The 27894-nt window shown below is 47.1% G+C and overlaps 1 protein-coding gene and 1 pseudogene across 12 annotated transcripts in view; both read left to right on the forward strand.

Moving 5' to 3' along the window:
• Window positions 1-6974, forward strand: part of Dock9 (dedicator of cytokinesis 9) — a 273347-nt gene extending 266373 nt beyond the window's left edge. For all 12 annotated transcript variants that reach the window (XM_047553251.1, XM_047553252.1, XM_047553253.1 and 9 more), the window contains 4 exons: window positions 763-953; window positions 3409-3509; window positions 3630-3768; window positions 5713-6974. In XM_047553251.1, the coding sequence (XP_047409207.1) occupies window positions 763-953; window positions 3409-3509; window positions 3630-3768; window positions 5713-5835 (554 nt within the window). In that variant the 3' untranslated portion in view covers window positions 5836-6974. The remainder of the gene's footprint in view (window positions 1-762; window positions 954-3408; window positions 3510-3629; window positions 3769-5712) is intronic.
• Window positions 6975-21758: 14784 nt separating this feature from the next.
• LOC124985452 (ribosomal protein L18-like) lies at window positions 21759-25107 on the forward strand (annotated as a pseudogene).
• The last annotated feature ends 2787 nt before the right edge of the window (window positions 25108-27894 follow it).

Consider the following 27894-nt stretch of genomic DNA (forward strand, 5'->3'; position numbering starts at 1 on the left):
ATGAAAATAATATTAATCAGATTTTTTTATTTTAAAAAAGTATTAGAAACAGTAAATATTTGTATTTCTTGTTCCTTTAAGTTTCACAACAGTTTTTGAATTTCTGGTTCATGATTGCTTTGCTTGGAAATATATTCTCATTTGTTAGTTTTTATTGATTTCTCAGATTTGTCCAAATTTAGCACGTGATTCAAAGTTGTTTGGAGAAAAAGGAAATTTCCCATTGATACTTTATGGAACTATTTTGGACTTAATCTTTTATATAACACCTCAAAACCATTTAGTCTTTTTTATGTTTTCAAAAGCATCTTATACCCACCAGTGCATTCGGGTCTTACCACTTCCAGGGCTGAGGATATAGCTCAGTGGTAGAATACTTACATAGTATGTACAAGGGCCTAGATTTGATCCTCAGCACTGCAAAGTAAATACATAAATAACAAATCTCACCACCTCCAGGAATGTAAGACAGTTATGGATAAGAAAATTGAACTGGGATTGATAAAATGATTTTTTTCAAAGATGTGCTTCTCACATTAAAGGATAACAAGGATCCAGGTCCTTTGATTTCATTTGGTACAACCCATTAAACACACAAGATTGTAAAGGAAGAAAATACGCTAGTTCCACAAAGAACTGGCATGTGGCTTTGGCAAGCTTTGGATTCCTTGTCTGTACGATAGGAATGATAATTACTTCTACCTCAGCCACCGTGACGGTGGTGCTGACTGTGGAGTAATCCTGGGCCTCATTCCTGTGCAGCAATACACTGCTTCCCCTACGTGAAGAAGCGGATCCCCGTCATGTACCAACACCACACCGACCTGAACCCCATTGAAGTGGCCATCGACGAGATGAGTAAGAAGGTGGCCGAGCTCCGGCAACTGTGCTCCTCGGCTGAAGTGGACATGATCAAACTGCAGCTCAAACTCCAGGGCAGCGTGAGTGTCCAGGTGAGCCAGGCAAAGCCAGCCCAAGGTCCGGGAGGGAAAAGCCCTTCACACCAGCAAGGTCTGCTTTAGTGCCCTTTACCTTCCCTAGTGTCCATGTAGCTTCTCCTACTATCAGGGGAGAGGTGGCGGCCCTTCCAACCCACCTACAACAGTCCTCTTCACTCCACTGCCTGCTGGGGACAAGAGATCGCTCTCTATAACACCTGATTTTTCAGTAATTTGTGGGATTTGGGTTGCTTAATTGGAAACATCAAGACTCTTCTACATATAAGAAGGGCAGATACTAGGTTTCCCCATAAAATTGTGTCTGCAAAACTACCCAAAGTTTTACTTTCAATAATATTTTGATTAACAGAAATTCTTCATTTTAATATAGTCTAATCAATCAATTTCTCCTTTTCTGGTAGCATTTTTTATAGAAACTCATGCCCTTTCCAAGACTTCAGAGAAGTTCTCTTGTTTTCCTCTTTTGCTCAGCTTTCACATTCAGGTCTGCAATCCATCTAGAATAGATTTTTGTATGTGTAGGGCAAGGGTCCAGGTACATTTTTTTCCATATGACCATCCAAGCGATGTGTACCATTTATTGAAAAGATCATCTTTGATCTAGGTACTGATTAAAAGATATGTTCAACTTGTGAATCAGTCACCTCCCTCCAGTGACCAGTATACATCTTGCTTTGTGGATAGTCCTAAGTGTGTATAAGTAATTCCAGCACATGTTTATTTCCATACAAATCCCTATAGCTCATTGTTTTCTTTTCTCTTTCAAGTAGATTGTGTTTATGAAAGTTACATGTAGATTGTTCTGTAAAGGAAATTTTTTGCTTCATTTTCTGAAATCAGTTTTTGCCAGTGATTCATCTAATCTACACTAAAGAACCATGAATTATTGCCTAAAATTTTCCTAAATCTCTTTGACCACAGAACTATTCACAGATGTTTTCAGTCTTCTCCCTTACATTCTGAAAAATAATGTTCCAAAATTGGTTAGCAAGTGAAAATAAATATTCCAACAATGTGATTACACAGCAGGGCCAGAGGCCATAATTTTCTGTAGTTGGAAACAAACTCACTCAATAACCTGACCTGAGAACATCCAGCCTCTATCAAAAGGCTGTGAAGGGGTGTGGGCATCCGTGCAGGGTGGGGCTGGACAGGTTGGGCTCCCTAGAGGGCAAAATATGTCCTGCCATTTGACAGTGACCTTCAAGTTTTATAAAATGTGCAACCATCATATAAAGCAAATAAATCCATGTTAAAAATGAAGAGATTAAGTTTATACTTATACCTGCCCAGATAGCAAAAAAGTTGTGGCCAGAGAATATTAATTCTGACATTTATTTGTGTACTTCTATGATTCATTATGAGGCTCATGGAACTGCTGCTTTACACGACAGAGCTATCTATGTGGCTTCTTGACCCTGCACTCCAGGATCTAGTTGTATTAGGTTTTGTGCAGTCTCGTCAGCTTTACTCTTTGAGTCTTTTAGACAGTCGGTCATTAGGGTGGTCTCCACGTTGTCACGATCCCACACACCCGAGTCTTGCCCCGTACATTGAGTCATCCCAGGAGGTTAGCTGGCTCTCCCGTCTCAGGCTCCACCTCCGACACTGTGGCTTGTTCCCTCTGTCTCCCCACATCTGGTTTGAATTCTGGGGGCTCAGTTTTCCGGCCACTACCACACAAGTCCTGCCCGACCTGGATCAGAACCTCAGACAGACAGCTCTCCCCACCGCCCGCTCTTCACATCACCAGATCTTCCTGGGAAGAGTGTGCATCGATCCCGTGATCCAGTTCCTTCCCCAGCGCTGAGGTGCCGGAGCGTTCCTCCCATCCCAGGATGTTCAGCCTCCTTTCCTCCTCATTCCTGTATTTCCTGACTTACCAACTTCAGAGAGCCCTTCTTAGCTAATCGGAAGAGAGGCGCAGAGTTCTGACACACTGGCTACAGCACACCTCAAATGGTCACTGCAGGTGTGGGACAGCAAATCATTTTACCTATGGCTGCCTGTACAATTCAGCAGAGTGAATAATTGGTTTTTAAAAACTGGCATATAACTATATTTTTTTCATTTTTCCCTGAATTCGCCAGATTGCCTTTAGTGCAACGAAGACAGTTCTGGGGCTCAAGCCTCGGTGGTAAGAATCTCTGGCGTGCATCGCTGGTGTTTTGCTGATTGGATGTTCAGACTTGACTAGGTCTTTATGTTTCCAAGTCCATTCTTACATAGAGAGCCTTCATCACAAGTGCCCAAGGATGACCCAGGTGATGGAGCAAGTAACATGTGACATTACACTTTATTTTTGGTTTCCTCTTGGGTCATAACTTCCTAGAAGGCAAGAATCATGATTAACTCACTCAAACATTTTTTACCACATGCCCCCGAAGCTAAACAGGTGGTAATAGTAAGTTTTTTCCTAACATAAATGAAACCTTCTGCTCCTTTCTAGGTCAATGCTGGTCCACTAGCGTACGCACGAGCCTTCTTGGATGACACAAACACAAAACGATACCCTGACAACAAAGTGAAGTTGCTGAAGGAAGTTTTCAGGTAAGCATTTTAAAAATGTCTTTTTCTCCTCAAGGATCAATCATTTCCGTCCTCACTGAGGAAAGAGTTGCTACCCTTTGTCCTCTACATGCCTTTGTCTCCCTCTCCGCCCCATTTCAGGCAATTTGTGGAAGCTTGTGGCCAAGCCTTAGCAGTAAATGAACGCCTGATTAAAGAAGACCAGTTAGAGTATCAGGAAGAAATGAAGGCCAACTACCGGGAAATGGCAAAGGAGCTTTCTGAAATCATGCACGAGCAGGTAAGTGCCACCCTGGCTCTGGCGGATCAGAACTCTCATTGAGGGAACATGTGTTCGCTGGGTCTCAGATGCACCCTATGATGGGCTAAGCCTTTGGCATCTTCCCAGAGTTTTAATATCTGAAGAAAAATGTAACCTACCACACTCCTGCTCCTGCGACCCTAGGTTGCTTAGGGAACAGCTAACAGGTTGCCCCTGTGTTATGACCTGAGACCACCCAGGAGAGCAGCACCACCTCCTCCTTGTTTTTAGAGGGACCATGTTTTGTGGAGTTTGCCTCCCTCACCGTGATCCAGTCTGGAAAACATATCACTCAATCTTTTGAAAGAACAGAACTTTCCAGCCTGGTTTAAGGAATTCTCTGTTGTACTAAATGTCTTACATCACTTAAAAATACCTAGTTATTCCATTTTTTGCCTATTGACCACTGACCGGGTACCCAGTGGATTCTTCATAGTTACTTTGTATATGTTCCTTATCATCGTGGGCATCATTCCTGATTGGACTGCTCTGTCTTTATGAAGTCTCTCTGCAGTCCCAGTGGTCATCAGAGGAAACGTCTGACCTAAGCAACAAGCAGAGGTCAAAGAGCAGCATCCACATTCATACAAGCCACTGTCCTAGTCTTTGTACTTAGTGTTAGCATCTTGAGCACCCATAGGGGGGTTTTGTGTGTGCCCTACTTCATTGCCTGTTGGTCTTGCAAGATGACAGCCAGGGCCCTTCGAGTCAGTTATCCTGTTACATGATGACTTCCCATTTTGGAAAACTAATTTCAGTATTTGGACTTTAACTCACTTGTTTTTTTTTTCTCCTCCATGCTAACACGCTCAGCTGGGATGGTAATGTCACTTTTAAGTTTTCTTTTTCTGATAAACTAACTCATTTAAACTGACTCACATAAAATTATTACTGAGTTGGAGGCAGCTGTAGACATTGTAGAGTGCATGTGCAAAGGAAAGCAACCCTAATCTGGGCATTTTAAAAAGTGGGAAAAATGCAAGGGATGTAACTCAGTGATAGAACCTTGCCTAGCGTGCTCAAGGTCCTGGGTTAGATCCCAGCACCAACAAAAGAAAAAAACATTGAAATAACTAAATAAATGAATGTGTGAATAATTAAACAGAAGGAGAAGTCTAATGGGAACCTCTTTATGGAAAAACTCAAACTTTTTCCACAGAACCTCTAAATTCCTGCAAAATGCAGAGCTCAATCAATGAGTGCCAGCTTTCAGCACTAGGAAAGATGGAAATGGGAAGAAATTATAGGCTGAGACTGTTAAGCTCCAAGATCATATGGACATTAATTGCAGTGATTTGCTCTCCACTGTACCTTGAACTTCCCTTTGTGTCAACAAGTGTGAGATTAAACCCCTTGGAACACTTAAGCAAAATGAGTTACAGACTGGAGTGGTTGCTTCAGTTGCCTAGAGAGGAGCCTCTCTGAGGGTCTGTTCCTGAGTCTCCACCTGCTAGAGGGCGAGTCTGCGCCCAGCTTCCTTCTGGAGACAAAGGCTGTGCAAAGATGCACGCTCAGGTCAGCGGCAGCCACCCTCTCTTACCCAGGAGGGAAAGCTCTGAGACCTTAAGGAGATGGGAGAGAAGCATAAATGGCTCTAAATTCACTTTGGAAGATTCTGTCAAGGGACAAGGCTAGGTCAGGTCCCAATCAAGTTGTAAGCTAGACCTCAAGTCACCTAAAGTATGGGGAGTCTAGAATGTTCTTCATTCACTCACTGGTGAAGGAAACAAAACAGGTTGCTCTCTCTCTCTTTAAAATCGCCATCTGAAAACAGTCATTTACTAGATATGCTCAAACAGTGTCTCCCTGCAAACTGCCAAACCCACTGACAGTGGTGGCCAGTTCTGCATGTTGTCTGAAATGTAGTTTTGAGAAATGTCTGGGGACTCACCTTTTAGTAACGTCATGTTTCTGTGCCTTGAGATCTGCCCACTGGAGGAGAAGACGAGCGTTTTGTCGAATTCCCTTCACATCTTCAATGCTATCAGCGGGACTCCAACAAGCACAATGGTTCACGGGTTGACCAGCTCGTCCTCGGTTGTGTGACTTCGGCTCATGGACCACGGGTGGGGACTTGCTTTGTCATTTGCAAACTCAGGATGATTTCCAAAGCTAATCACTGGGAAGACCGAGCACAGGGAGAAGCCATGGGGAACGGGAGAGAAAGGGAATCGGGTCTGTTGGTATTTCATAGCAGATTTTCTAAGGTGTGGGAAGAGGGTGCACATATTTTTTTAAATCTCACTGGCAATATCTAGAATTTTCCTTGTGTCTTAACAGAGATGTGTGGTGGACATTCTTAAGCTGGAGTTAAATTTTATTCTTCCTTACAGAGTAGTATTAAAATAAGTGACCTAAAGAAGAACAGTGTTCTGGAATGTGGATGCAGGGGCAGCAGCACGGGAACTGAGGCCAGGGGCCTTCTGCTTCTGGGCTGAGCTGGAAAATCTTGAAGATATTATTTTTTTTTCCTGTGGCACATTCAGGTTGAATACAAGAACTATTTTTGTGTCTAGTTTTGATGACCTAAGGAAACTGACCATTGTCATTTTTGTACTGGTGAACGAGGAGATTTAGTGCTTTTATACTTATTCCTTGCACTTAAAACATGTGAATGCTTAAGAAACTACGTGAGCTTAAAGCTAGTGGAGCAGTTTAGAACCAAAGGCCTGTACTAACAACCACAACTATGCTCAAAAGTAAACCTAGTACAGCATATCACAATGTACATACAGTTTGTTAATACAGCCTCGCATTCTGTACATACGTGTATTACATTTCTACATTTTTAATACATCTGCTTCTGCATTGAGTTTAATTGTGACAAAGTTGTGCTGTTCTTAGTATATGCAATACATTTGACTTTACTGTTTTATTCTTGTACATAAAAAAGTGCAATATGGAGATGTACACAGTCTTTGCTATATTAGGTTTATAAACTATTAAAAATGTCATCCTTTTGCCAAAATGGTGGAATATGTGATTGGTAAATCATAAATCCTGTGGTGAATGGGGGTATAATTTAAAGTTTTCACCATGTTATATTTTCTTTCAAGACATTAATTTAGTAATTTTATATTTGGGAAAATAAAGGTTTTTAATTTTATTTAACTGGATCACTGCCCTGCTGTAATTACACATTCTGTACCACATCTGTATTAAAGATAACGTTGCTGATTTTCCAATAACGAACACTGGGTATTTATTGTTTGACCGCCCTAAGGGGAGCCAGGTATTGAAATACTTCAGGGAGTAAAATAACGTGGTATCTGAAACGTTCTTTAATATTTTGGGGAGAAGAGGACGGGTAGACACAGCAGAATCGATGGTGTCGGTGGTGCAGAAGCGGAGCCCGTGTGCGTGCAGGATCAGAGCCCTGCTTTCTCTGCTGTCGTGGAAGTGTTCCTGATCCCGATTTCAGGACGCGGGCCGAGTGTCGTGTTTCCAGAGGACGCGGGTGGCGCTTTGTCGACCCGTCGTCTGGCTCCAGATCGTGCCCGTTGTTCCCCCCGTACCTGCAGACGCCTTTTGCAGTGCCTGCTCGCCTGCACAGGGCGTCCATCTTGCCCTCCCCCTTACTTGCTTTGAGGCAAATGCTCTGGAACAAGGTGGCCGTTCATCCAGGTGATTCGTGGCACCCACGTGTGCACGCTGCGCCCTGGGCCCCCGTCACCCCAACTGCACGGGGTCATCAGTGGCTCAGGCTGCAGGTGCTGGTCCTGCCTCTGGTGTGCCCAGTGGCCCCAGCAGATGAATCAGTTCTTTGTCACTTAGACTCATACAGTTCCGGTGACACAAGAGAGAGGAAACTTTCCACAAGGAGTGAAATGGTCATTTTTCTACCAAAGGATTGAGAAACCGTTTTTACATGACCAGTGGAGGGAAGATCGCCTACAATGCTGTGTACCTCCTGAGCTCCTGACAGCTAGGACCTTGTGGCATCTGAAACGGTCTTCAGTTGTCAGCGGCTGGGGAAGAGGTCTTGAAGAAGAGATGGTAAAGGGTCATGGCCCTCAGCAGAGCCCAGGGCCCACTCATGAGTCCATTCAGACTTGGCCTCAGAAAAGTCTCAGTGTAGGTGGCCCTGAGCCTTTGACATCCCAGCCCAGTGTGATAAACCTTGACTCAGACACTATCAGGGATGGGTTGAAGAGTCTGTCACTGAACTGAATGTCCTCGTTATAAACACCTTATTTAGGGGCCATAAAATTCACATCATCTTGTGGTAGGATAAACGGAAATCTAGAAAAAGTCCCTGGCAGATAAGATGAGGTTTGGAAGGTGGCCAGCCCTCCCTGCCGCAGTGGAGAAGGTGAAGATGGAACCTTGGTGGAGCGCAGCGGAGAGCTGAGGCCCCTGCGTGTGCCCGGGGGCTGGCCGCCTTCGCCTGCTGCTGCGGTGCAGAGAAGAGTGGAGGAGGTTGGGGCCTCTGCTGTCCCCTGCTCTGAGACGCATTTTACTCGTCAAAAACTCGACTCCATTCATGCACAGAATTTTAGTAGTTTCAAGTAGCACATTACTATAGCAGTTTCTCAGAAAAAAAAATATGGCTATTAGTACATTTGTGTTTCACATAGACCCTACCTATTATTTTTTTAATTGGAGAGGAGTGTATATGACATAAAATTTACGATTTTTATAAAATTTGTCAAGTTTATATCCTGAATATCACTCTTTAATAATATAAAGATATATTCTTAAATCTTTTCATAGCTACATAGTACTATACTGTGTGAATGTACCAGAGTTTATATAAATGATCTCCTGATGGAATCAATTTTTTAATGGAGTCTCTACACTGAAGACCTCTCTTACATGATGAAACAATTCCCTGTGGTGGTTTTTTCTCATCTGTAAGTTATCTTTTGATTTTACAAAACCATTGTAAGCACACAGCTCTATGCCACTGGCTACATTTGCATTATATGTGGTCATCACTATCCATTCCCACAAATTTGTCATCCCAAACAGAAACTCTGTCCCCATTAAAGACTATCTCCATATTTGAACATATTTGAACATTGTTTTTGAGGTAACTCTGGAGTTGAAACTCTAGTTAGAGCCTTGTCAGGGGATTAGTTAAGGAACTAGTTAACTGGGAACTAGTTAAGGAACATGAATAGAGCCAGCCTCTGGCATGACAGAGATACTCAGAGTAGGTATGCAAAATGGAAAGGTAACTTATGGATGAGAAAAAACAACCATAGAGAGCTGTTTAATCTTAGAGTTCTTCAGTGTAGAAGGTCCATTAAAATTTTGATTTGCATCAGGAGATTATATATAAACTTCAATATAACCACATGTTGGAGTATTATATATCTATAAAAGAATTAAGATTATCTCTTTATATTACTAAAGAGTGATATTCATAATGTTTAAAAGTCTCTAACAGCTTATTGAGATATAATTCTTATTGAAAACTACCAGACATTTAATGTATACAATTTGATGAGTTCAGACATAAACACACACCCATGGTATCACCACCACAATCAAGGTAATAAACATGATGAAACACATCTATCACCTCCAAAAGTTTCCTTGTGTCCTTTTTTTTCAGAGTAAGAATGCTTAACGTGAGCTCTACCCTGTTAAATGTTTAAGTGCACAATACTGTGTAGTTAACTATAGGCAAAAAAAAAATTGTTTAATTATTAAAATTTGGAGAGGAAATGATACATAGGGGGTAGGATTATAAGATAAAGTTGTCAAGTATAATTTGTTTTATAATTTGGCTTTAGAATCATGTGAATACAGTCAACCTTCTGTATCCATGAGTTCTGCACCTGGATTTAACCAGCTTCAGATTGAAAATGGTGTAGGTGTGTGGTGTGGGTCTGGAATGTCCACCAGAATCTCATTGGAAGGTTTGCTCTCCAAAGCAGCAATGTTCTGAGGTGGGATTTCAGGAAATGCTTGGATCGTGAGGGCACTTACCTTCTCAAATGGACAGTGGAGAAGGGAGGAGACGACAGGAGATGGGACCTAGCTGGAGGAAGTGGGTCACTGAGGCTGTACCCTGCAAAGTGGCGTCTGGTCCCTGGCCCCTCGCTCACTCGAGCTCTGCTTCCCAGCTGCCACGGGCTGGCAGCTTTCCCCCACCATGCCCTTCACCATGACGCTCCGCCTGCCCAGCCCCAAAGCAATGGAACCAGCCAACCAGGGACTGAAACCACCGAAACTGGGAGCCAAAACCAGTCTGCTGCTCTCACTTGTTCTTGTCAGTGATTTTGGTCACAGAGATGAAACTCTAACACAGTAGGGTGTGTGTGTAAGCACCACACTATTTTATGTAAGGTATAGACGTTGGTGTCTGGGGGTGGGGTTCCTGGAATCAGTGACCCAAGGAAAACAAGGGACAATGGTATTTATATAATTACTAAAATGAATTTTTCGATTCCCAAAAGTTGAAAACAAAATTAAATAAATGAACCCCTAACCATATATCAATTTGGTGACATAAATACAGAATAGAATTATTTCAAAAAACTTTTAAATATAGGAACTTCACTGGGCATTCTTAGTGGTATATACTCCAAGGTTAAAAGGGGTGACAATAAATAAATAGTTGACAAACAAAAACTATTATCAGTAATTGTTTTGTTTGTGGAAGAATTGTACTAGTTTGTGAAATTGCATTGTTATTCTGAGACTGTTGTATGTTTATTACTGAAGAAAGTAAATTGGGAACCAGGTTTTGGCATGGGAGATAAAAAGAGATGAATCTATAAGAACAAAGGGATTAAATTAAAACCCTTTAGTTCTGAATTCGATATGGAAATGTCAGTTGGAACTCATGATATAGTTTATCTTAAACACACACCATTTCCTTACTAGGTTCACAGCCTAAAAACAGTGACCAACCCTGCAGCCAGTAAGTACCCCTCGTGCCCAAAGTGTGGCCTCTACATACCTTTCCACCAAAAGGAACCAGGGCCCCTTGAAGAATGGCTGATTCCATATTTAGGGCAGAAAATGTCCCAAGTGAGTGGAGCATGTTTTCAAATCACACATCAGGGGGCTGACAAGGTCACCTGGGGTCATGCCAATGATTTAAAGACACGATCTATTACACAACATGGTAACTTATAGGTACCCCTCAACTTATGATAGAATTACAGGTGCCCGAGAGGTGGGCACCTGTTCCTCGCTTTGCGTCAAGGGGACGCAGAAGGACTGGTGAGGTGGAGGAAAGCCAAGGGTGGGGCCAAGGAGTGTTTTGTAAATGGCAAAATAACAGCACGTTCATAGCTGATGAAAATAGCCCGCTAAACCGGAGGAGAATCCCGCAAAGGGGTGATGTCTCAAGTAACCAGAGGGGCGGTCACAGGGCACGAGTGAACGGGCAGGGAGAGCTGAACCCAAAGCATCTGCAAGGAGGGTGGCTGCTGGGCAACGTGCTCATCCTGTGGTGGCTTCTGTTTTCTCGGGAAGTGAAAAGAGCCCTCCACTGAAAGAAGAGAGAGAGGTGTGCTTTGGGTGGAAAAAGAGCCTGCAAATGATACTTCCATTATCACCTGTGTCTCTATCCCCAAGGAAGTGCTCTTAGGAATGGAATCATGGGTCGAAGGGAACGCATGTTTCAAACTTGACCATCATCCCCAGATTGTTCTTCAGAAAACAACATGGAGGCCAGAAAGAGCAAAGCTAAGCACTTGGTCTACTTTAAAACTTCACCCCCTTATTGGATTAGTTATGGGATTTGACAGTTTTCTGACAAATGCTCCAAATACAATTCACTGTGCATCTGCAGTGTACAGAATCTGCCTGGTAGAACTTGGACACTATTATTTGGTCTTGAGCAAATTGAAAGAGATGAGGACATTGAGCCACCAAAGTTGGACTGTCTCGATTCACTCTCCACTTGCTAGCTGTTTGACTTTGGACAAATTTTTCGTTTTCCCTTACCCCAGTCTCCTCATCTGTAAAATGGGGATAACGATGATCCCCGGCACCTGGGAATCTCCAGGCTGCAGTGAGGTGGGCACTACTGACTGGCTCACGGCACGCCCTGGGGAGAAGTTACTTTTTATTTTTTTAACTGAGGTAAGTGACGTTTCAGTGGGAAGATGGAAGTTCTGTTCCCCTGTGGCAGATCCGACCTTTAAGCAGATTAAAGAACCTCAGAGAAAGCCGCTGCTCCCCAGGTGTGCTCAGTTTGAAGTGCATAACAGGATGCTTTAGGGTCTCGTCTTCTGAGCCTCGAGCCTCCCAAGAAAGGTCTCCACTAAGAAGTATCTGCTCACGTTTGTTGATGAGACACTCTTGCTTCTCTGCAGCTGTCCCAAGACCAGTCTCCCACAGAAATGCTCCTCCAGACCACATCAGATGTAACCTCCCAGGTCCTGCATGGAGAAGGCTCTGCCTTGCGGGTCCAGTGACCACAGCTGGCAGCACAGAGATAGCGGGCTCTCCTCCATCAAGCGGCCATCTGCTAACTTTCTGGCCCAGATGCAGTGACTGAAAGGCAGAGAGTCACCCACCTTATGGACCAGGCCTGTGCTCTTGATGGGAGGCAGTTTGTCACGGATCAGCCTGATGTCTGGTGAGGTCTGGCCTGTCCTGCTGCACAGACACTGAACAGAGTCTCAGCACGAAGTCTTGAGCTGATGGTGCCTTCCTTGCCCTACACACGACCTAACAAATCCATGTTTCACTCTGCTTCTCCCTCTGAGTCACTGAGAAAGCCACCTCACCTCCCTCCTCACGGGACCCAATCCATGGGATCATCAAAGCCGAGAAGCATGCCCATTTCTTGTTTGGAAGAAGTAAGAACAGTGGTTACAATAGTTCCTTGAAGTCGGTGTCAGCTGGCATTTGGAATGTGGTCCCACTGGTTGAGATGGTGGTGGCATCTATAGGTGTGTTGGTGGTTGGCACCTGGGATTTACCTACAGAAACCTTGTAAAGAAAGCCCCAGGTGAAGAAATGACACTCAATTGCTAGGTCTTAGAAACTGGGGCAGCATCGCCCCTGAAATCAATGCCTGAATCCAGGCCAAGAGAAGCTGAGGAATGAGACACTGAGCTGAGATCTCCGTGGATGCTGGTGTGTCACTCAGCAGGCCCCAGACAGTCCTGGGCAAACCTTCATTGTAGGTGTGACCGACCTGTCAGCTGAGACGGGCGCAGGCTTGGGGGCATCCTCTGCAGAAGCTGATGGATTTGTGTAAGTATGTCATCGCTTCTTCCTGCCTTCAGAATGCCAAGGACTGGCATTTTGCAGTCGTTTTTACTCTTGGTCTTCAAAACAATCCTGTGAGGTTGGAAGTGGTACCATAAGAAGAAACCAAATCCAGAGAAAAGGAGGAAATCATGAGCAGTCACATAGTGAATGTGGACGCTGGGGTTCTACTTGGGATCTGTCTACCTGGGGGCCCGTGCATCCGCTGGCTCAGGAGAGGTGGGCATTCTCTGGGCAGCCCAGGTTGCTGAGGCCCGCCTAGTAACATGTGGAGGCTGATGCTCTTCATCTTCCAGGACAAACCGTATTCCCCGAAAATTCATATGCTGAAGTCTTAATCCCCTGGACTTCAGAATGTGCATGTATTTTGAGATAGTCTTTGCAGAGGTAATTCACCTGAGAATATTAGAGTGGCCCTAATCTAGTAGGAGTGATGTCCTTAGAGAAAAGGAGATTAGGACACAGAGGGCAGACCATGTAAAGACAGAGAGAATACAGCCTTTGATAAGCTAAAAAGAGAGCTGGAGCAGATCCTTCCCTCATGGCCCCCAAAAGATCCAACCCTGCCAGTACACTAATCCTGGACTTCTGGCCTCCAGACCATGAGATGATATATTTCTGTTTAAATCACCATCTGTAATACCTTGCAATGCAGCCTGAGAAAACTAATGTGGCAAAATTCCCAGCACCGAGGGCCATCAGTCACAGGGACATGTGGGCAACTCAGGACCCTCAGGGAGACAAAAGGTTAGAACAGAAATGTCACTGTGTCAGGAAAGGGAAGAGGACAAGTCTTTGGAGGGACTAACCCTTGCTGTGAATCCAAGATTGGGAAATAGTAATTGCTACCATTGGCTCTGGTGGCTTGTGGGACTGGTTCTTAACAATGTGTTTCCTAGGGGTGAGGACCAGGCGTGTTCCTTGTTGCACAGTAAACTACTTTCCACCTTCCAGATGGGTGAGTGACCAGCCCTGGAAGTTAATACGACTCTTCTATCACCGTCCCAGACGAGTCTCAGAGCCACCCGAATGCCTACTGCTTAGTCGGCACAGTGAAAGAAGCCCTGGATGAGGAGTCTGAAAGGTTGGGCAACACCATCTCCACACATCGCCGTTGACATCTGTCAGGAAGGTCCCTGTACCTCTTGACTTCACAGTTTGTCTCTCAAGTGAGGTAATTTATTATAATACTCCCACCTAGTCCCCAAAAAGACCATGGGAGGCTTGTGATAAAGACATATTAAATAAAATCATCTATAAAATAATGGGAGTTAATGAACTGATCAAGGAGATAGTTGTAAATTAAAATTTTGTTCTTGAGCATCCTGGCAGCCAAGAAAAAAAGTGGAACACTTTCAGTTTCAGGCAGTGGGTGGCTGAAGTTAATAAGATCCTGTACTCTTTTAAAGTAAAGCATTATACAGTATTTAAAATGATAATTTTATTTCAATGTGCCCAACCCAAATAGGAAGAAAAACACCCAGGTTCTACACTTAAATTTCCCAAACATTTCTAGGTGTGCTAGACTCTCAGTCTTGTTTAGCTAAGAATGGATGAATTTCTCACTCTAATCCCTTCCCAGAGACAATCTCACGTTCTAGGCAAACCCAACAACTTTTTTTTCCTCTTCTCTCTTTATAAGAATCTCCTTTTTACTTTTTCTAATTATAAAAGCATCTAGAATAAAATACTGAAAAATACTTGAGTAAGAATAAAAACGCCCCAATCCTGCCCAGTTTCCTCCAGAAGTCAGCCGTCAACATTTCCATTGACTTCATTCTAGAATTTTCTCGACTCTTTTGAATCTCCCATTGTTCCTTGACCCACATACTTTGGCTGGCCTCGAGGAGGAATGCTTCTGCTCCAGGTAAACGCGGTGTAGAAGCGTCTCAAATTACAGCTCTTCAACCTCCCCCGGGCTTGGAGGGCGTTTCTTTAAAATGAAAGTGGAGCCACCATCTCTGCTGCCGCCTCTGCCCTGCTGCCAGGGTGAGCCCCAGGGACAAGGCTCTGGACATCTCACCCTTGGGCGCCCACTCTGCCAATGCCCACGACAAAATGGGCTCCACTCTGCAAATTTTAAGAGACCTGGGCTCGTGAGGAGCCTTGTACAAGCCCCTGTAACTTTTTCCACATGATATTCTTGTTTTCCTGGCATTTCCCCGGAGGTAGAGTGGGTTTTGAGAGAGGCTGCCTCATTGCCATCCCACTCCAAAAAGAAGTCAACTCACCGCTCTGAATTTCCCTGCCCTGTTTTATTTCACCATTTGCAATTCTGCCACCAAGAGAAACAAACAGGTCCTTTAAAAATCCCACCTCGAGAGAAATCCGATCAGTGATCTTCGTATGAATCCTGCCAACCTGTTCTTCCCTAGTCCCATGAGCTATGAACTCCCAGGGTAAGATGCACTGAAGGGAAGAAGAGAAGTCACTGTGGAACTGAGAAGAGGAGGGAATCCTCTGTGAGGCTGCTCAACACCCTGGCCAGGCCTGGCCTGCTCTGCCCCGTTGCCGGTGGAGACCCCTGTGCAGGGGAGTCCAACAGTCACCTTCCTTCCCCCAACTGTTTTTGAGGGCCACCCTCCTTGGTTTATGCTGGGTGGAGGGGTTTGGGCTCCTGTTTCTCCTGAGTTGCCCAAGGTAGCTGCCCTTCCTGGGCCACCTTGCACTTTCCTGGGCCCCTGCCCTGGACTCTTGGAGAGATAGTTGCCCTGAGAGGTAGCGTCTCCTTGGCATGGTGGGGCCAAGGGTGACTGGTGCAGGCTGCACGTCCCTGTACCCTCCACGCCCCAAAGCTCCAGGAAGCAAGCAGAGCGGGCAAGGCCCCAGCCTGGCAAAGCACTGGGTCTCCCAGCCTCTGTGGTGTGGGCATCGGGAATCACCGTGCTCCTGTGACAGCTGACAGAGAGCAGGTCCTGCAGACTCTGCAGAGGCGCTCTAATGGCTCCGTTCTGCCAAGGCAGAGCTGTCAGACGTGGTGCTGGAGGCACAAGGCATGGCTGCCTGTCCCTCGCCAAGCCTGCCCTTGCCAAGTTCTCCCCATCTGACCGTCAGCAGCTCTGGACCCAAACACTGCCCCTTCTCTTGGACACACCCTCCTGCCTTCCTCCCACTCATGTCCTCCTCGGGGGGGCCTTGCTGCTCCCCAACTCTATCCAGAGTGCCTGGGACTCAGGCCTCACTCAGTTCTGTGGTCTCCACTGACCTCCTCTCCAGGCTGCCTGCGGGACGCTTCCTTCAGCTGTGCCCCAACCACGTGAGGACTTGCACGGTCTACAGTACTGACCACCCGACCCCTTCCAAAGGTGCCCTGGTGCAGGGTACTCCAGACTCCAGCCTCTGCCTGCCCGTGCTCCCCGGCTCCACCTGGAAATGGGTTCAATCCGAAACTCCGCGCGCCCCAGCCGGAGCACACCACAGGAGCCTGCCTGGGCCGGACGCCGTCACTACGGGGAAATGAGGTACGTGTCGGAAAGTCAGCCCACACACCTGCTGTGTCCGTGCTCTCCCGAGGCCTGGAGGGTCTGGCAAAGGCTCATCAGCGTCCCGCAGGGCTTCAGACCCCCAGGCCTGTGCTTTCAAGCTCCAGCTCCTCCTCTTACCAGCAACGTGACTTTGGGCAGGCGACTCACTCTCTCTGGCCCCAGCAACCCCAGAGGGCTTTACATGAAGTGCTATAGGACCTGGTACAAGGTCAGCCTTAGGAAGGTCACATTAATCCTGTCCCTGCACTGTCCTGAGGGTACAGTTTCAGAAACATCCTAAGAACCCGTGAAATCCCTTTGTCCCCACCGTGGCCCAGTGAATGTTTCACGGTCGCTTCCCCCTCCCCTGGGCCTTTCAGGGTTCCACAGCCTACGTGACAAAAACACCAGCCCCGGCCGGGCCTGGCCCCACCCAGCCCCCGTCAAGGGGTCTTCCTGGTATGGTGCGACCGACTGTGGCCTCTTCTCCGCCCCCAGGGCTGCCCGCCAGAGTCAGCCTGGCAGGGCTCCGTGCGTCTTCTTCAGCCCTCGCTCACTCAGTTCTAGCTGCGCCAGGAACTGGAGAGAAGTGGCCGAGAGCAGGCAGCCCACGTGCCGAGTGCCTGCCCTGCCCAGAGGGTAGTCAGAGCACTTCCCAAACGTGGACCAAGGGAGTGCGTCCGCCCGAGCCCACTGGCCTGTGGGCTTCCTTGATGAGGGATGGAGAGGGACGCGGGCCCAGGCTCCTCAGGAGCGGCCCGGCCGCGGAAGCCCAGCATCCCAGCGGAACACGGGGCATCAAGGTATTTATTTCGAGAAGGGCTTGACCCAGTGAGAGCCTACGCACCCTCTCTGTGTAGACGCGGGCCACCGCCGTCTTGAGTTTGACTCTCCGAGGACTTCCACCAAGCTTCAGGAGCGTGCCAGCGTCCCGAGGCTCCCTTACGGCCTTGGTCGGTGCACCTGCCCCCGATGGCCTCCCGAGAGTCAGAATAACCTGCTGGCAGGCGGCCGCACCGGGGCGGAGAGGAGGCCTGCTCCATTCCATTTCCCTTAGTGCCCAGCAGTCCTGGCAACCAGTAAAGACTGGGCATCTGCTGGATTCATGGAAGAGAAAGAAGCAGGGCGAGGAAAGAAGGGCACATCCTTCCATCACCTGGGAAAATAGTCTCATGGCTCCAAAATCAGTTACACCTGGAAAGCAGTCTAGATTCTATGCCTGTCCCTCCAGCCAATCGTCATACTCCTTATAGAAAACCACTTTTAAATGTTTTGCATTGGTCTCCCATTCTTTAGAAGGTCTTTTTAGTTGTAGAAGGACACCATACCTTTATTTCATTTATTTATTTTTATGTGGTGTCAAGGATCCAACCAGTACCTCACGTGTGCTAGGCAAGCATCCACCACTGAGCTAAAGCCCCAGCCCGTCTCCCATTTTTTTAACAGAACACACATGCATTCAAGGCAGGTGGGCCACCTACCTCTGTCAGACATTCAGGCCACAGAATCTGGAGTCTAAGAGAACAAAGTCCCCGAAGTGTGACACCACACGGTCACTCCCACTCTCAGAGGGTACAGGGAAGGCCATGGTGGGCAGTGCTGGGCAGCCCCGCCAGTGCCTCTGGGGCCTCAGACCTGCTTCAGAGTGCCCGTCAATAAGTCGTGGGCTGTAGACTCGACTCCCTTGTGCCCACAGCAGCACTCCACTTCTGGAAAGTGACCTCTGTGACCCGCCAGCACAAGCTTGAATCTGTCCCCGGGCTCTCCATCTGCTCGTGATACCCTTCCTTGGGGACACTTGAGCACAAAGCCCGTGGCGGCACCCGTGCCCCTGCTGACAGAGCCCCGGCTTGGTGTCTTGGGTTCATGGGTCGCCCTTTCCACCCCAGGGAACTATGGGACAGGAACAGGGCGGGGGCACAGCTGAGCCACTGGCAGAGTGAGGACCAACCCCACATGTCCCTGAACTGGAGGTCCCTTCGCCAGGAGAAATGCCAGCTGCTCTGCAGGGCACCTGCAGGGATGGTGAGGAAAGAAGGTCTTCCCTTCCTGATCATCTGTCGCCAATGGCCTCACACAGCATTTCACATGGCCCACAAATGACCTGGGGCAGGGTGTGAGGTCAGGAGTGGCAAGTGGGTGGAGAAAAGTCAAAGCCCGGCCGGGGACAGAAAACAGGCAGGCGTGGGCCGAGGTGACAGTGCACATAATTAAGGTCTCACACTTGTCACAGGAGAGGGCACACATTTGGCTTTTTAGCTCCAGTGGAAGAAGAAACTGTTTTCCACAGGCAAGTGAAACTCTCTCTGGAGGAAAGCTCAAGTGGTCCTGAAACCCAGCGCACGGACTTCCCCTCAGGGCCCCGAGGAATGGTGACCCCAGTAACTAGCTTCCTGTTGAGTTGTTGGCATCAACAGGAGCCAAGAGGCAGTCTATTAAAGAGCAGCTCAGTAAAAGCAAGCCTACGGGGGTTGCCACATAATCCTGGCACCTGTCTCTGGGGGTCTGGTCCATGCCAGGACAGACCTGACCCCCGGTTAAAGGCCCACCTCTGACCACAGCCATCTCCCACCCGCTGGCACCCTGCTCCCCAGCCTGTTGCCCAAGACTCTGAATCTCCACCTCACAGGAACAGCTCCTCCCTGACCTCTCCACCGTCCAGGGCTCCAGTGTCCTACCCTTCCTCACCCTGTCCCTGATAGAAGCAAAAGTATTTGTCCATGAGAAGCAAAGCTGTCTCCGAAGTTGAGGGGCCTGGGCTCGAATTCTGGTTCTGCCACTTCCTGAGTGTGTGGCCTGGACCATTAAGTGAGCTCCACTTCAGCAAATGCAGGCAGACAGTAGTGTCTGCCCCGCAGTTCTCTGGTGAGGAGCAGAAGAGATGGTGCCACCCATCAACAAATACTCCCTGAGCTCCTGTCACATGCCGGCGTTGTTCTAGGCCTCTGGATGCAGCAGAGAGCCTTTGCCTGCTCCTCATGGGACTCCATTCCTGCCGTGCGGCACACAGCGTCTGCTACAGTTCCAAGGCTCTTGATGAGCTGGTAGTGTTGAAGACACTTTTTGTTTCAATCAAGTAACTAAGGAGGACCCACAGGCCACCCAGACCATGCTGGATCTGTGTCACGGCAAAACTGGGTAAGGATGAGTTCATGCTCCAGTAAAGTTTATAATCCTGATAAGGAGACAAAATCTGAGGGGAGAAGGCATAATCCCGGCAAGAAATACCACGGCGATGGCATCAGTGCCGGAGGAAGGACCAGAAGCGCCCTGGCCAGGCAGCAATGTGGGAGCTCACCCATGCCCACTTCCTCCTCCTGGGTCCCTAGTGGAATGCGGGCAGCATCCAAGCATCTTTCCTCCTCCAGGAAGAGGGGGTGAGCCCTGGCTCTGCTGGCTGGAGTGGAGGTCATGACGGACTTCACTGCTCACTCCGGTGAGAGGACCTTGGGAACGGGCACTCGGGGGTCAGCCCTGAGAAGAAGGCCTGCTCTTCCTCTAGAACCGCTGCAGCCCGTCCTGCTGCCAGACTGCAGGGAGAGCCATCCCAGGGGCTGCAGGGCCAAGAGGGCCAAGGGAGAGCGAGCCGCCAGGGCCAGCCGCTGGCCTCCTTTGGGTGGAGATAAGAGAGGCCAAGGCACTGTAGTAGCAGCAGCAGCGGTTACTGTTTTCAGCAGTTATTTTCACCATCTTCAGTCATTTGGGAAAGTCTGTGCTGCCCTCAAGCCCAGAGGAACCACCCTTAAAATCACGGACTCTGCCTGCAGCTCTTCCTGTTCCCACCCTCTCTCAGAGCAAACGAGGAAGCCAGGGGAGGCAAACCACCTGGGTCATAGTGAAATGGAGCCACCCACAGCAGCACAGTGACAAACTGATCACACAATTGCATCAGCAATCTTCCCAAGTCCTCTTTCTGGTTCCACGACATGTGCCATATCCTGTACTGCAATGGGGGACTCCCTGTTGACAATACCACATTATCAGTGTCTGAATCAGAACAACACACACAGCACCATGGAGAGCCAGACCAACTCAACGAAGACAGACATTTCAAAATAGGGGAGGGTATTCCTGGCAGAGGTTGCAGCCTCTGAATCATTCTAAGATCTAAAAAACATGGTTATTTGATGGGAAAGAATTTTGTTTTGTTATTTTAATTTAATTGTCTGAGAAACCCACAGGGAGTCAGACAGTAACTTGCCAGGCTATGCAGGGGCTTGTTTCATTTCTGTTGACTCTGCTATTCCTAAATTGCCACCACAGCCCCAGATGCCTTCTGGTCCCCTCCTGGACCACTCTTGTTCCTAACATGGTCTGACACCAAAACAGGAGTCCCGGAACACTGGGGCCTACCTGGACACACAGGAAGATCCTGCATGAGGCGGATTCTAGGGCACTCAGGTAACAAGGGAATTCCCTTGCAAGGGAATCCACAGCGTTTTCACAAGGAGACATACATCACAGGCGTTGGGAGCACGTGGGTTTCCTGCCGGTGAGCTCCCTCTGCCTGTCCTTCTCTGGGGACGAGGTCCTCTCCGCCTGCCTCTCTTATCTTCCATGTGAAAGCGCGCAGCTGCGGTCCTGCCTCTCTCGACCTACTGACGTCCGCACGTCTCCCATCTGTGCCTTTCAGGAGCGGAGTCTGCTGCCCGGCGTGTACGCTGGTGCGCACACGGGAACCCTGGGCGCTGCGCCCCAGAGCCGGTCCCCCCATGGCCTGCAGGTGGCCCCACTGCAGCCCTGGGGTGTCCTCTCCGTTCCCGTCTAGAAACATAAGTGGGGCTGCACTGTTCCTCTTTCGGGGCTGACTTAGGGACATCGTGCCCTGGCTCAGTGACTTCGGGGGGCCCCTCCAGCCACCCTTTTATTTCAACATCAGAAAAGCCTGGACTACACTGGGTGAAGCAGAGTCGTTTTATTTTTGGCTTTCATTTTTGTTCTTTTTTTAAAAAAAATCATACGAGCGATGTGAACGCTTTTGATCATGCTTCTCTTTTCTTCTCCCACTAGAGAGCCGACTGCTAAAGCTGGAAGCTGCCCCTCCAGCAATGGATTTTAGCACTCCGATGACTCCCCTGAAGCACTCTCTCCTCTTCATGATTCCATGGCGATACACCAAGTATAAATTGCTGCAAATACTTAGGAAAACTATTTGGTATTACCCACTGAAATTGGTCATAGACATCTATCATCTCACAACCCATCATTCTGCACGATACGTGGAAGTACTTTACATATGTTCATAACATATGTTCATAGACATCTACAGTGTTCTCAGCATGGGTAGCTGAAAGCCAGAAACAACAAAGTGCACATCCACAGTTGAATGAAGCAGCGTACCGAGGTGGGTTTGCCCGTGGAATGCCGTCCCGCAGAGCGGACATCCGGTAAGTCCACGCGTCCACGGCTCAAATGGCACGCACAAGATTCTGATGAAAGAAACCAGACGCTGATGTGATGTCATCTATATGAAGTTCAGAAACAGGCAGACTCATCTTTGGCGTTACCCTTGGGGTCAGGGTAGTGACTGGGAAGGCCATGAGGCATGTTTCTGGGGCTCTGGGAGTGTTCTAGATTTTATTTATGTGATGGTAGGGTGGATGGGCTCTCATGGGCGAAATTCCCTCCAGCTGTGTGTTTATGATTCAGTTAAAAATCTCCAGTACAATTTTTCTAACATAGATTTTTTTAAAAACTGAGATATAACCATAAAATTTACCTAAGTGCACGATTCTGTCATTTTTAATATATTTACCACGTGTCCATCCCGCGCCACTAACTGCAAAGCATTCTCGTTGTTCCCCACAGAAGGCTTGGGCCCACTGAGTCGGCCCTGCTCCCTCCCCCAGGCCCTGGCAGCCACCCGCTGCTCTGTCTCTGCAGGTGTCCTAACTGGGCATTCATGCAGGGGGTTCCTGTGCATGCGGCCTTTGCGTGTGGTTCCAGGCACTGAGCTGGTGTCCATGCTGCTGTGTGTGTCGGGCGCCTTCTTTTCTGGCTGAACCGTGTTCTGCTATGTGGATGGACTGTGCTCCATCTGCTTGTCAGCTGCTGGATGTTTGCAGCGTTCGCTTTCTGGCTACTAAGAACAAAGCCACTGTCACTGTTTATGTTTGGGTCTTTGTTTGCAGTTCCCTCTTGACACACCTAGGAGGGGAACTGCAGGCTGCAGTGCTGAATGGCAGCGGCAAAAGAGATGTCTGGGTTTTCTCTGATCTTAGGGGACTGGGGGCCTGCTGAAAAGTTCCCTTCCATTCCTAGTTTGTTGAGTGTGTTTAGCATGAAAAGATGGACTTTGCCAAATGCTTCTTCTGTGCCAACTGAGAGTATAATGTCAATTGCCCTGTGTTCTATTTTGTTAAATTGATTTTTGTATATTAAACCTGACATTCCTGGGATAAATTTCACCTGATCGTGTCAGGTAATCCTTTGTATATTTTGCTAGATTCAATATTTGGTTGAGGAAATTTCTGTTTTCATATGGGATAGTGGTCTGCAATCTTCTCTTCTTGTGATGTCTTCACCTGGCTTTCATATTGAGGAGATGCTGGCTTCTGAATGAGTCCATGTGTTTCCTCTTCTTCTTTTTTCTTTTTTGGTATTGCTTCTTTAGGTGTGTGGTAGAATTCACCCGAGAGGTCATCTGAGCCTTGGCTTTTCTTTCAGGAACGTTTTGTTTGTTTTTGTTTTACTGTAATACGGATTGAACCCAGGTCTTCACGCCATTTCAGGGAAGTCTTTGATGACTAAATCAATTCCTGTATTTGTTATTCACTCGTATTTTCTATTTCCTCTTGAGTCAGTTTTAGTAGTCTGTGTCTTTCTAGGAATTTATGCTTTTCATTGAAATTACCTACTTGTAATTACCTACTTGTAAGGCAGGCAGATGTCCCTCTTCAATTTTTCCTGCTGGTATTTTAAGCCCTCCCTCTCCTCTCCCCCTCCCCATTTGAGATGCTCATTAGACATGTATTGGTACACTTGATGGGGTGAGACAAAACAGCACTTAAAGCTGACCGATGCTATACACCTTTGTAAGTTGTACACCAAAAATGTAGATTTTTCACTTGTAATAAATTCAAAGAAAATAAAAGGAAATGATAAATAGCAGAAATTTTAAAAGGAATAGCATAAGTGAACTTTTTTTTCACCTATTGGGACAGGGTCTCATTATGTTGCCCAGCCAGTTCTCAAACTCACAACCCTGCCCAGACGCTTGAGAATCTGGGATGACAGGCACATTCTTCCATGGCTGGCTAAAGCAGATAAACTTCTTTAAATGAGACAGAAAATGTGAAACTTAGGCCATCTCTATAAAATTATCCTTTTTAAAGATCAAACATGGGGGCTGGGGTTAGAGCTCTGTAGTAGAGCGCTTGGTTTCGGTCCTCAGCAGCACATAAAAATAAACAAATAAAGGTATCCTGTCTACCTACACCTGAAAAATAATATTTTAAAAAATCAAACACGGGAAGATTTAAGGATTTCATAAAGATAGATATAGCATTTGTACTTGTTTGCCAGTTTGAAATAAAATGTTTCATTGTTTTATAAAAGGTACCCATCTTCTTGGGAATTGTAAGATAATTTAATATGCATCTATGCAACAGAAAAAAATTCAACACCATCAAGAGACTAAGAAACCTGTATACATGGCCAGGCACAGTGGCCCTCAATTGTACTTTGGGGTACTTGGGAAGCCGGGGCAGGAGAATTGCAAGTTCAAGGCCACCTCAACAACTTAGTGAGACTTTCCCAAAATAAGAAATGAAAAGGTCTGGGGATGTAGCTCAGTGGGAAAGCGACCCTGGGCTCAATTCCTGATACCAGGAAAAAATTACAGATATCTAATCTCCGTATGCACTGATTTGGAGAGATACCTAAGATGATCTTTTATTTAAAACACCACAGCGCGAAGTAGCGTACAGAGCATGCTACCGTTTCTGTATGTGCTACCCTTTGCTTGTGTGTGCTGAATCACCTCTGGATGGATCTTCAGCTGCTAGGAGGAAGTATGGGTAGCTGTAAGACAGGAGTGGGAGAAGGAATTTTTACTCTTTCATAAAAACTTTCTAAAGTTTAAAATTAAATTTCGGCTTTCCAGACCAGGCCGAGCTGAAGGCACCATCATGGGAGTCGACATCTGCCACAACAAGGACCAAAAGTTTCAACGAAAGGAGCCCAAGAGCCAGGACATCTACCTAAGGCTGTTGGTCAAGTTGTACAGGTGTCTGGCCAGACGAACCAATTCCACCTTCAACCAAGTTGTACTGAAGAGGCCGCCTCTCTCCCTCTCCGGGATGATCAGGAAGATGAAGCTTCCTGGCCGAGAAAACAAAACGGCTGTGGTCGTGGGGACCACTACAGATGACATGCGTGTTCAGGAGGTGCCCAAACTGAAGGTCTGTGCACTGCGAGTGAGCAGCCGAGCCCGCAGCCGCATCCTCAAGGCTGGGGGCAAGATCCTCACCTTTGACCAGCTGGCCCTGGACTCCCCCAAGGGCTGTGGCACAGTCCTGCTCTCTGGTCCTCGCAAGGGCGGAGAGGTCTACCAGCACTTGGGCAAGGCTCCCGGGACCCCACACAGCCACACCAAACCCTGTATCCAATCCAAGGGCCGGAAATTGGAGCGCGCCAGAGGCCGGGGGCCAGCCGTGGCTACAAAAACTAACGCCAGATCTTACTGGATCTTACTGTTAATAAAGAGATTTTGAATTCTGAAAAAAAAATTCAATTCAATTCAATTAAATTTCAGATAGTGCCTTCCAAGGGTTCTATAATGAGCAGTTAGATTAGTACTCAGTGTACAGGCATTTATGAACTATTGAGTCCTCACATCTTTCTGAGGTGCAAGTTCCACTGTGAGACCCTTGCTACAGAGGAGGAAATGGAGACCCAGAAACTCCCTGCCCCGAGCTGGGAGTCCAAGATGCCAAAGCCAGTCGGTGGTAGAAATGGAAGCTGAGGCCGGGGCTCTTATGATCCGGGTGCCTTGTGGCATCTTGTGCAGCTTCCTCCCATGTGCCACTCTGAACCCAGTGGAGTCACTCGCCAGTGTCCGCAGGCTGTCCCCAGAGATTGTAAATTCCACAAGAGGAAAGTCTTTTCATTTTTAATATTACTCACATACTGGATTCTTGGTGGATATTTCTGAACCAGTGACTCCTCCTTAGGGTGTCCTGTGTGCACCGTAGTGCAGTCACTGTATCCTCAGGTCACTCTGGAAGAGACCTGGAGAACAGTTCCAAAGTTTAGAAGGACATCAGGTGATCTGAGTTCAGGCAGTTGACAAAATGCTCTAACCCCTGGGTGAAACTCTAGCAGTCATCTTTCCCCATCTGAGCACACAGCCCACGTGGAGGTAAGTCACTGCAAGGCAGTCCACCTGTCAGCGCAGCTCAGCGTGGGGTGTGTCCACATGTGTGTGCCGTGTTAAAGGCTGTCCAGTCTGTCCACACTCCCTATCCCCTTGACCTCTGGACCCGTGGAGGCTCCTCTGGTCTCCTTCGCCTGGTGCCTGCCCAGAGAGAGTCCAGAAGTCCCGGGGACTATCTGTTAAAACACAGTGAATCAGCATTTGTTGATTCTAAGACAGTTTCCATTCTGATGTCTCCAGAACCAGCTTGCCCCATCTAACCAACCATGAGGAAGACTACGTTACCATTAATTGTAGAGATTTTTCTTTCTAAGTGATCCAAGGCGCTTCTCTCAAGGGTTGACAACTCCGATTTGGAGAAATCCAATTGGCAAACAGACAGGTAGGGAAGCTCAGTTCTTCTGAGAACTTGGCTCAACTTAATTTGGATTCTACCCTTGGGTGTCTAGGTATCAGAACCACTCAGCCACTAACACATTGTAAAACACAGCCCCAACACGGCAGCGCCTGCTAGATGCCCACCCTGAACACACACCATCTTTCCTGATAGTGTGAGAACTCATTTTCCCTATTTAGAGAGAACAGAAAGTGAGGGCTCAAGAGATGTGATGGCCAGGCCACTCACTGTCCTCCAAATGTGTGGGCTTCTGCCCTTCCCCCTCAGCTGCCCTCCAACTGAAGGGTATGCATGGATTCCTTGTGAGTCCTCCAAACTGGAGCCTCCCTTTCTCTATCCAAGGGCTCTGTGGCTACAGACACAACTGACAAGCTCAGCAGTGGTCCTGGGGGTCCCAGCCAGAGAGCACTCAGCCGTGGCCGTGTGCTCTGCCATCGTAGCCAAAATGGTCTGCGTGGGCTGCGCCTTCTGTGGAAGTGGGAGCAGCAGGTAGAACAGGATCAGACACCAGGATGACCAGGAAGAAGAAGGCGGGTAGCCACAGAGCCACATCTGCCTCGGAGGGACTCTTGCTCAGGTCAAGGCTGTCTCGCCTGTGGCTGGGCCATTGATAATGCTGTCCAGCAGTCCCCCTTAGCAGACATCACTTGGAAACGGAAGCTCTAAAGCAGGGATGACATTAGATATTCTCATGTTTATGTGATTTTTTTTCATTTTTAATACATTCGGCTCATTAATTTGTACACTGTGGGTGCAAGGAAAATATCTCTAGAAGGTAACTCGGCAGTGTGTATGAAGAGAATTAATTTTTGGTGGGGAAGGTACCAGGGACTGAACCCAGGAACACTTAACCACTCAGCTACACCCCCAGCCCTTTTTATCTCTTATTTTGAGACAGGGTCTCACTAAGTTGCTTAGGGCCTTGCTAAGTTGCTGAGGCTGGCTTTGAACTTGTGATCCTCCTACCTCAGCCTCCTGAACTGCTGAGAAACAGGCCTGCACCACCATGCCTGGCTAAATTATTTTTATATCCTTTGACCAAGAGATTCCAACTTCTAGGAATGTGTACTGTGGAAATCATTGGAGAGACAAATGTTTCCTTACCAGAATGTGACTGCAGTATCGTTTATGTAGTCCCAAACTAGAAACCAATGTAGAGGCCCAAATAAAAGGAATTCATGATGAAATACTTGCACTCATTAAGAAAATAGTGTAAGATGACTTTGAGACATGGAAAAGTACTTATGACATATGACTGAATAAAAATGGAAGATTACAGAACTTGTATGGTAAGTACCAGTGTTGCTCAGTTTATTAATTTATGTTTGAAGAAAAACTGCAAAGAAGTAATAAAAGTTCAATGTTAGATATCTCTAGATTTTTTTTTCTTTATGCTTTACAGAATTTTCACAAATAATTTTATAATGAAAGTGTATTACTTTCACATTCAGAGAGGTGAAAGATACCTTTAAAAAATGTCCATTTGATTTTGCTGCTAATGTGGGGATGACTATCTTATCTTCAGGAAGGATGTTAGCTTTTCTCAATCACTGGGTTTAGAGAATCTGTGTATAAGCTTAAAAGAGAATTTCCCAGGCGCTTCCTGTGGAGAGCAAACATTACCTTCTAAATAGGCCAGAAGAGGGGTGGTTAGCATCTCCCTAATCTCCATTAGATCTGCTCAT

The sequence above is a fragment of the Sciurus carolinensis genome, chromosome 5 (assembly GCF_902686445.1).
Source record: "Sciurus carolinensis chromosome 5, mSciCar1.2, whole genome shotgun sequence".
Lineage (NCBI taxonomy): Eukaryota > Metazoa > Chordata > Mammalia > Rodentia > Sciuridae > Sciurus > Sciurus carolinensis.